Raw genomic sequence first — 9,962 nt, 5'->3', positions numbered from 1 at the left:
TTACATGATAAGTAACTTGTTAATAAACACTGTTAGTGGGCCTCATTGTATGTTTCTAATGGTGAACCAATCAAAAGCATTTGACCCATGGGCCTGTGTGCGTCCTTATAGCATGCTGACTATCATAATCTATCCCTTATTTGAAGCAGTAAGTGAAACATTACCACTGATGGAGCTGCCTGTGATGAATTTGCCATTTTCATTCACCATTTTCTTCATTTAGAAAAATGCTCCATGCAGCGATGATAATCATGTATTATGTTCTGGACAGACGACAATGACTGAGACATGTAAGTGACAAATGTGACAGACAGATATGGATTGCAATTTGTCATTGTAAAACATGTTATTTAACTTGCCTCTGAAGCAAATTTACTAGATTTCTTCTTCTTAGTACAAAGATGACTACTAAAAAAAACAATAATCACAGTAGTGGGCTAAAAGAAAACAAAAAACATAAATAAAAAGAAAGAAAGAAAGAAAGAAAGAAAGAAAGAAAGAAAGAAAGAAAGATGTATTGTCTAAAGCAGTTACTTATAGTCTGTTCTGATTGGTGTATCTCTGCAGTCCTATTAAGACTTGTACCAGCAAATCTCCAAGATGTATTTGTTTGAATGGATTATAAGGTTTGAAATATCTGAAAGCACCTTTTGTTACAATATGTAGATGTTTTTAATTTAACTTTTTGAAATAAAACCAGTCTGTTAGGGAAAACCATTTGCATACAAGAAGAACTTTAGTATTATGTGATATTTAATCTTCATTAGATAAGTTAAATAGGTTTTCTCTCTCTCTCGTTTGCACTAAATGCAGGCAAACGGGGGATTGCGAGGACATCAAGACAGAGAGAGTGCAGGTCCCGAGTATTTTTTTTTTGTTAGGGCTTTCATGTGTGGATAGAAGAGGAATGCACAAGTGTAATGACACCACCACCTAGAGAAGGTGGGGGGCACTGTCTGGCTATTAGAAACGGAAAGGCATTTAGAGTGTGTGCGTGTGTATGTGTGTGAGAGACAGAGTGGGGGGCAGAGAAAGGCTGAGATAAGTTCAGCACCACGGACAGAGCATTAGAGCGCTGGCCAGGAGAAACCAGTTCAGGGATTTGAGATGTGCACTGTCATGCCTTCTTGAACTCCTGAAGGATTTGCTGTCCGCTACATCCGCACCCATTCGTGTCGTCCTTTGGACGGTGGAAACTCGGCTGCTGTTTTGTTGTAGTCGCTAAACAAGGGAGGTGAGAGAGCTGCAGAGATAAGTGCGCTCTCTTTGCTAGCACAGACCAGTCTGTGTTTTGGCGCCATCCTTACATCATCTCTTTATTGGGGAGAGAGAGAGGGAGAGGGAGAGAGAGAGCGCGCGCGAGAGAGAAACTCCGTGCAGCCGGGCTCCTATCCGCCAGTCCTCAACTGAGAAGCGAGACTGACGGACCGACTGGCGTTACAGCCACTCAGCTGTGTGTTCCCCTCTCCCGCTCTCCTGCGCCCACAGCAGCCGTGAAGATGCGCCGGCACCGTCCTGCCCAGGGACTGACGTTGTTATTGCCGGTGGTTTTATGGATTTTCTGTCATGTCAGCGGTGTGCACGGAGCTCTACCAACAACCCGTAAGTTGTTCTTTTCAGTATTTTTGAAATGGTCTTCCAGGGCTGTTTGGGTGAGAGTGGGAATGGGTGAGAAACAAACGATCTGCCTGTGGAGAGAAGCGGCACAGGTAGAGGTTTACGGCTACGTTAGTAGTGCCGGGCGACAGAGGCAGTGAGAGGCAGAGGTTGAAGCGGGGTCGACTTTTGAGTTCAAGCCTAAACGTGTTAGCGCTTTAGGGTCTGTGGTGCCTTTATTTTTGGCGCACGGGATTTTTATGACCGCTGAGATGTTTAATTGCGTTTTTTTAGGGGACTCCAGAAATTACTTGAGTATTGAGGGATAGTCACAGAATTAGTGAATGGCATTTAAGTTTGGCAGTAGTGGTTTGCTGTTTATTGTGGAGTCCCAGTCATCAAAGTGGACCCGAGAGAAGAACAGTTGGAAAACGGTTCAACTTCCAACAAACGGTTCCCCCCCTCCTTTTTATTTTCAGCGCTTTCCTGTTTTTTGATGTTCTGTAAGAACATTACATTTGGTTTTAGACTATTGCGTTTGCATAAAACAATCCAAGTAAAGAGATTTTGCTGAATGCCCATTTTCTTTTAAAAAGAGTTGTGGTCTAATAGGGCTAAGCTGTAACTCTCAACAACTAAGGGTGCATTGATTTGAATGGTTTTGTCTACTTGTAGGGTCTGATTTAGTTTTTTTATGGTGTGCAGTTTGCATTCTGATTAGACTCTCCATCAAGCTCACTGGTCTCAGCATATTAAAGCCTAAGCCTTTTTTTAAGGTCATTGGAAAACTTAGATGATTCTTGGAACACTTGATGAAGGCTTCTATTCGATCCACGCTGTAATTTCAGTCTTGAGAGTTTGTTTAAACATTGCCCGGTGTTGCATTTGTTCTTCACTCTAATTGTCACTGTCACTGACATACTCCAGGAATTCAGTGTTTATATTTTATGAACATATCGACCGCAGTTGTTTCTTTTTCTACTTTTATAGTATACTGAAGTAACTGCGTGTCTGACAGTTTTGATATAGAATGCGTTATTACTGGTCTTATCTGATTTTTATTTATTTATTTAACTTGGATTATCCAGCCTTGGTTCAGTGGCATTGCGATCTTGCTGACGGTGACTGAGCCGATACTCTGAGGGTTCAGTGTAACTGATTCCCCCCGCGATCGCAAGGGCTTCTCAGGTCCTGGATGGATGTGCCCGTGGACGCGCCTCATTAATCATCCCATCTGACAGACAACAACGGAGAGACGCTACCGCGAGTCGCTTGAGCAGGGGTACGCGCGAAGCAGTGTCAGAGAGCGTGACGGGAGGCAAAGGATACCTGGAGAGTTGGAAGAGTTTGCCTGTGCGTTTCTCGCGCACAACGCTTTCGTTAATAAGAGCGACCTCACAACGATCAGGTGTCATTGTGGCAACGCTTGATAAGATGTGGAAATCCAGAGTCCTCTTACTCCCGTCACCTGGAGGGTCTGACCGGGGGAGCCTCGCTATATCTGAGAGGACAGTGTCTCATTAAAAGTTAGATTTCAGATCGCTTTAAAAATGTATCAGCCGCCACCTCTTACATTTTCCTATAATTAGTGAGTGAGAATGTGTTTTACCATTTATCTAGCGCCTTTAATATTATAATGCAAACATGTGCAAGTCTGTAAGTGTTTCCAGTGTACATTAAGCATGTGTGTTCTGTGTAAGACAAAAAAGCGACGGAAGGATTTTTTCCCCTGTTCATGCGGGTTTATATTCATTTGCATGTTAGTTGTGAATTCATCTAAGTTTTCACAAATCCAAGTTGAATCAAGTCTTTTTTTCTTTCTTTCTTTTTTAATCGGGCTGGTACATTCACACAAGTCCTCGGTCTTACTTTAAAGGAAGATAGATGATAATCTGTGAATTGTACACTCACCATAGAATTCGACAGATCAGAAACAGAAAAACATTGAAAAACAGCAAAGGTGGTCTGAAGCCAATGCAATGGAGATGATAAAGTGATACGCTGAAAAACACAAGAATATGCTCCAAGAGGACATCCGGCAAGTGTTACCAAATAAGATAAGACAGAGCCAAATGGCCTTCTTGCTACCGTGAAAACCTGGGAGCAGGGCAGACTGCACAAACACATAGACACACAAAAACCACAAAAAAGGGAGACAGACACAAACAGTTGAGAGCGAGAGAGGAAGAGAGAGAGGAGTAGTGATCAGACTCCTGGAGGATCAAGATTCAGCTCCAAAAACATCTGGACCGAAGCACTGACAGCCAAGGGAGAGAGCGATGCCTCAAGGATGGATAGGGGTCTGGTAGCAGCAAGCACAAGCGAAACAGGAGTAAATATAACCAGGCAATCCAGTGAAAAGTTAAGAGGAAACAATGATTTTAAGTGTGGATTTAAAGCCCTGAAGGGAAACAAACAGGGAGGTTATTTCAGAGGAAGGGGGATGTGATTGGTTGGCTGTGAAGCTGGCTGATTTCTTATTAACTCTGGGGCCAGACACATGCCCTATTATTGCGTCCTCTTGCAGCGCTTAGTGCAAACATTTTGAATCAGATCAAAGTTTTACAAAAAGGGAAGCTTCATGCTGTCTCATGAAATAAAGTGTTTCATTTTTCTATCATTTTATTGGGTTAGGGTTAGAATTACGGTTATAATTAGATGAACATGCATGCACAAATATAGATACAGTAACTCAGAAATACATATAAGATGTACACTCAGCCATCAGATACATGCAGTGGAAGAAAAATGGGTTATGTCTGTCCTTGGTGTACTTTAGTGGTATCCTCTACTGAGCTGTCACTGTGCAGTATGTAAATCTGTTGTTGATGTACTGTGTCAAGGCAAGGTCTGCCTACCATAATGTTTCATTATCATTTCATAACCAATCAGACTTTAATTTTTCTCTTTACCATATTTTTTTCTGATTAAGTTGGTTCACACAGAAAATTCACGACTGGATTATTTGCTCAGTGTCCATATACAGTGCTAACATACTTAAATATATTTTATATGCACAGATATTTTCCTTGGCTGTAAAATATTCCAAGAAGAGCTTGTTTTATTTAGCTTTAAAGGTTATAATTTTAATCAATTCGCTTTGAACTCTCTGGCGCTCCTTTGCAAAGCTGCTATTCATTACTCGCATAGTAAAGGACACGAATTAAATTTTTAAGAGTCACAGCACCAGTGTGTAAAACGTAAAGGATGTGCCTTTAAGTCAGTGTGTTGGTGGGACTCTGGGTGGTTAAATGGGATGCCCCTAGAGCCTGTCTGATATAGAATCAGATTAGCCTTTTCTCATCTCATTAAGCTTGCCAGGCCATTTGACATAGACATCAGTCTGGTTTCACCTCCAGGGCAACAAGTCAGGGTCTCCTGTTCTTCAGTATACATATATAAAAAACAATATAAAGCCAAATGGTGACATTTGCACACAGAAGTGTTCTTGTGTGAGTGTGAATCACTGGCAGTTTTTCCAGGTTCTGGTCCAAACAAATCATTTGACACTGGAAAAAGAAATTTAGCTTTTTTCCACTCAAATAAATGATTGCATTTCCATTCTCTTCTACTGGGATATAGAGTGAATATGGTTATAAAAGCAAACCCTTTAACCACCACATGGGTCAACTTCTTGCCAATTCTCTGTCTTGTTTTTGTGTTTGTGTGTCTGAGATGGCTCCCATTAGGAGGTGATAATGATAGGATTAAGGCTGCAGGAAGCAGACTGGTTAGGCTCAGATTAGAGCAGCACTACACTTGCTGTGTAGCTATGTTGGGCCCTTGGATATTTATATGTGTGCACCTGCCTGTGTTTTGGGAATGTGTGTGTGTGCGTCCACATTTGTGGATTAATCATGCACTGAGACAAGTGAACCAGAGCTAGGAAATAAGGTGTGGATGTTAATTGCACTGCTGTTTCTCTGCTCTACCCCCTCCATCTAAATTGCTGCCTTCCACCTGTTTTTTTGCTCCTTTGCACTTCCTTGATTGCTTATCCTCCTTTTCTAATTCTCTTTGTAGCTCTTCCTCTACCTTTACACCTACCTTTATGCCTCCTCAACAAAATCTAGCAAAAATAAAAAGCAAGTCATCTCCTATTTTTCCACTGCCTCAACCCTACCTGTAACTGTAGTGATTCATCTCTCTCACCCCTACATTACTCCAAATTCCTCAGTCTTTCTCTCATCATTTTTCCTACATGTACATGCCCACTTCCCACACTTGTATTTTATCCACAAGAGAACATAGAAAACATATAAAATATTTAAGCTAAGATAATGTACAATTTTAAGAAAATTAAGAAAACTTAATTAGCTCATTTTTAATGTGATGGGAGCAACACATCACATAAAAGATGTGACAGGGCCAAGTTTACAACTGTTAAGGATCCCCCCCCACACACACACACACCTTTAACAACAGTCTGCAAACATCTGGGAACTGAGGAGACCAGCTGCTGGAATTTTGGGAGAGGGATGTTGTTCAATTCTTGTATAGTATACGATTCTAGCTGCTCAGCAGTCCTGGGTAGGGCTGGGCCATATCATACTCTTCACGGTAATACCAAGATAATTTTGGGCAACGATAGAAAAATGAAATATTGCGATAGAATATGGGTAAAACGCGCATGCGCAGTGCCTTTATTATCATACGCACACGTCGGAAAAAGCATGGCGGCGAAAGCAAATCGTTGAATGAAACGGATGAACCAGAATTGGTTTGTAAAAATGCTGCAACTTCAGTGGTGTGGAACTGGTTTTGCTCTTGTCCGTCAGACACAGAACAAAGCACTATTTTTGGTAGCGCATGCTAGCGGGCCGTCGTTATTGCCGTGTTTTTTTGTAAAATACGGCACACTTAAAATCAATCCTTTGATTTTTCTGAAAATCGACAGAGCCCCTTATAATCCCGTGTGCCTTATGTATGAATTCTGGTTGTGTTTACTGACCTCGAAACGATTTTATGTCGTACACGGCCCTCGAAAATTTGTCAAATGTTTTACTACGACTTTGCTAAGCTACGAACCCGCACCGCTTGATGGATTGTTGGAGCATTACAGCTATCGTAGGCAGGAGCATCGCAGAGTGATACGTACTGTGCTTCAACATAATATTACCGTATTGTGTGTGTATAACCTCTTTTTAAGTTTTGTGGATAATATGCATAGCTATGCTGAGGATATGTCGGACAATTTCCACTGGAAATGCCTTTTGGTTAAACTGTCAGCAAGGAATTTGCATTTGCACTGTTAAATTTTTATATAACTTTAATTCACATAAAACAGCTGCTTGTTTAAGTGAAAATACATTGATGTTTTTTTTTGCACTAATAAAGTTGTGGAGTTGCAAAGTATTTTGTCTAGTGTCAATTATATCGTCAGTTATATCGTTATCGCAAATTTTCAAATGTATATCGTGATAAATATTTTTGGTCATATCGCCCTGCTCTAGTCTGGGTCTGGGTCTTTACCATATATTTGCTTCATGATGCACTAATTACCTTTCAGTGTAGACAGTGTCTTCCCAGATGTGCCAGCTCCATAGGCACTAATGCATCCCCATACCATCAGAGATCCAGCCTTTTGAGCGGAGTGCTGATAACAAACCATAAGATCCCTCTCCTCTTTAGATTGGAGATAACGGGCATCAGGTATTGATTTTCAGTCTCATCCCTTGCACACAGAAATTTCTCCAGACTCTCTGAATCTTTGAACAATTATATTTTATAAATATCAATATGAATTGATAACGATGAGTTATTCAAACTGTTTAGAATTTTACTGTGATGAGCATTATTCTGGAAAGACATAGCATGCATGGCTGACACTGCTGTAGGTACAACTGATCTAGATTTGTTATTTCTTCAGTGTTATGCATTCCTCTTTTGAAAAAAGCATAGCAATCATTTGACAACGGCAAACTTGTTTCTTAGAAACTAATTTATTTCTGACACTGTAGCTCATTCCTGACGCCTTGTTTTCCCCTCCCACAATGCTATTTAGTAAGCAACACTCTGCTGGAAATGTTAAAACATTTTAATATCAAGTGAACAATAGCTGCAAGTAGATTTAGTTAAACAGGAAACTGGTGGGGGAAAGTAGGTAGAGGAAGGTTTTAACATTACAACAACCTGAACAGCTCACATAATGTAGTAAATGCCACAAGTTTGCTGAAATTTGATTGCTACAGAATAATAAATATGTATTCTTCTTTCTGCATGGCCAAATTTCTTCTGTTTTCATGTGCTTGTAAAGCGTCAGACTTTCTAATTACTTCAAGGTTGAGATGAAAATATAGGTGGTCTGGATTCCACTGTGCAATATATTCAAACATGTATTGTCAAAATATTAGCATTCATGGGCTAAAATAGAGGCTTTCTTATTAATATCACAGTTCATGAGACTAACAAACATGTATAAGTAAAAACTGGCCCAGAACTGCTGCATTTTCTGCTCTTACCTTCAGCTTTATTCTCAGACTGGTGTGTCACTTTCCTCGACGAATTGAAATTCCTCTCTTGGAAGGAATGCTACTGCAAGGCTATCAATGTTTCATCATGGGAGCAAGGCCACAGTGATACAAATATGCACTGACAAGTCATACTACATAATTCCCCTAACAATGTCAGTAACGTAACATGGACAAAAGCACACACACCATGCAGCTCATATACACACTACCATTGTCCCCTCCCCTCTTCAGGCACACAAACTCGCACTGTTCATTAAACATTATTAACTTCAGATGTATTAATTGCAAATGAAACCCATAATACGGAGTGCAGTATGATAATTATGTAATTCTGCTTCTCTGGGTACAAATTGGAGCATTCATGCTTCACTGTATGTAACACTGCAGCTCTATGTGTCTGCATGTGTAAATGTGCAGAATCAGAAAGTTATTCTAGTGGAATGTGTTCTTATTAGAAGCCATCAGAATCTGTCCACCTCATTTGACAGCAGTCTCTGAGTTGGAGATTAGACTGGCAAGGCAAAAGGGAGGAAAGAGAAGGACAAGAGACGAAGCACCACGATGAGAAAAGTGACAAGGATGAAGAACGACACCTCAAGGAAAGATGGTCAGGAAGCAAGGATTTTCTCTGACACCTTGCCATTAAAAATGATCATTGCTATTGTAATCTGTAGCAGCATCAAAGTGCAGCAGTTGCATTAGTCAGAGAATAGGACAGTGATACTCCAATTCCCTTTGGTGGTGCCCACTATCGAATTAATTCTTTTCAAATTAAAAAGTCACTTTATCATTGACTTCATGTAATCTAAAAACCAGGAAGTCCCAAATAAATTATCTTTTTTTAATAAAACAAATACTGTTTACAGAAAAATGGCAGATAAATTAAAGGTCTAAGAATGCAACTTTATTTTTAATCTGATGTTCTCAACATAGAAGAAATAGTAAGCATCTTCAGTCACTCATGGCGATTAAGCAACTGAAAATCCAGTAAATTATTTTTCCAATTTGTAGTCTAAGTATGCAGTTTATCCTAAACTGATTTTTTAAAGCATTTTCTTTTTTTCTTTTTTTTTTCTTTTTTACATTTTATTGCAAATGTTTTTACTGTTGAAGACGTATTGGGAGCTACAGGAGTCTCTCCTGACTGATTCTAATGCGTATAATCTCTGAGTTTTTATTACCTGTGTACAGCTCATAGATGAATTATGTGGGATTTACCAATTAGCTTTTAGAGAAATGGTGCTTTGCCCTGTTGGTCAATTGAGAACCATTGTTAGTGCAGAAAACTTTTAGAAAAATGACATGTGCAGCAACACATGCTACAAACAGTGACATAGGATTAGCCTACACAGGTCCACAAAAAAAAGCTCTGCATGATATTTTGACCACATTATTAAATTTTTTAACTATTAATTAATTTATGTAAGTCATAAACATTCCCAAAATGTAACTTCTTAAAGACAGATTTCATATAACCAGAATAAATCACATGAAATCTGACAGCATCAGTAGCAATCTCCTAAACGGTAACTTGAGTTTGAAAAGGCAAGCCTTAAGCTAAGTGAAACTGCACGAACTTATTTGATATATCTTTAAACAGCCACGCATTCATGTCTGTTCATTTTAAAATATTTTCCATATCAATTTGAAGGATTGAATTAGATTTAGTTTATTGGCAACACATACTCTTTTTTGTTTATTTTGCTGGGAACTAAACAAAGGACTGGATATTTCCCCAAAAAAGCATAATATGGACTCGAATTCCAGTTTGCTTTAGCCTCATATGCAGTAGGATCACTTAGAGGGAGATAATATGTAGATAGGGAAAGGCTCTTGGCCCTAGATTAATCCTGGCAAAATGCCATAATTGATTTGTTCTAGACAAAGCAAAGT

General features: G+C 39.6%; 1 protein-coding gene across 2 annotated transcripts in view; it reads left to right on the top strand.

Annotated features, from left to right (window-relative positions):
• The first annotated feature begins 999 nt into the window (after nt 1-999).
• The window catches only part of cntnap2a (contactin associated protein 2a), a 413,013-nt gene continuing 404,050 nt past the window's right edge, over nt 1,000-9,962 (top strand). For both annotated transcript variants that reach the window (XM_082545890.1, XM_082545889.1), the window contains exon 1: nt 1,000-1,602. In XM_082545890.1, coding sequence (XP_082402016.1) covers nt 1,500-1,602 — 103 coding nt within the window. In that variant the 5' untranslated portion in view covers nt 1,000-1,499. The remainder of the gene's footprint in view (nt 1,603-9,962) is intronic.

This window comes from Aulonocara stuartgranti (assembly GCF_965226115.1).
Source record: "Aulonocara stuartgranti genome assembly, chromosome: 9".
Classification (NCBI taxonomy): domain Eukaryota; kingdom Metazoa; phylum Chordata; class Actinopteri; order Cichliformes; family Cichlidae; genus Aulonocara; species Aulonocara stuartgranti.
This window is presented reverse-complemented; position numbering and strand designations above follow the sequence as displayed.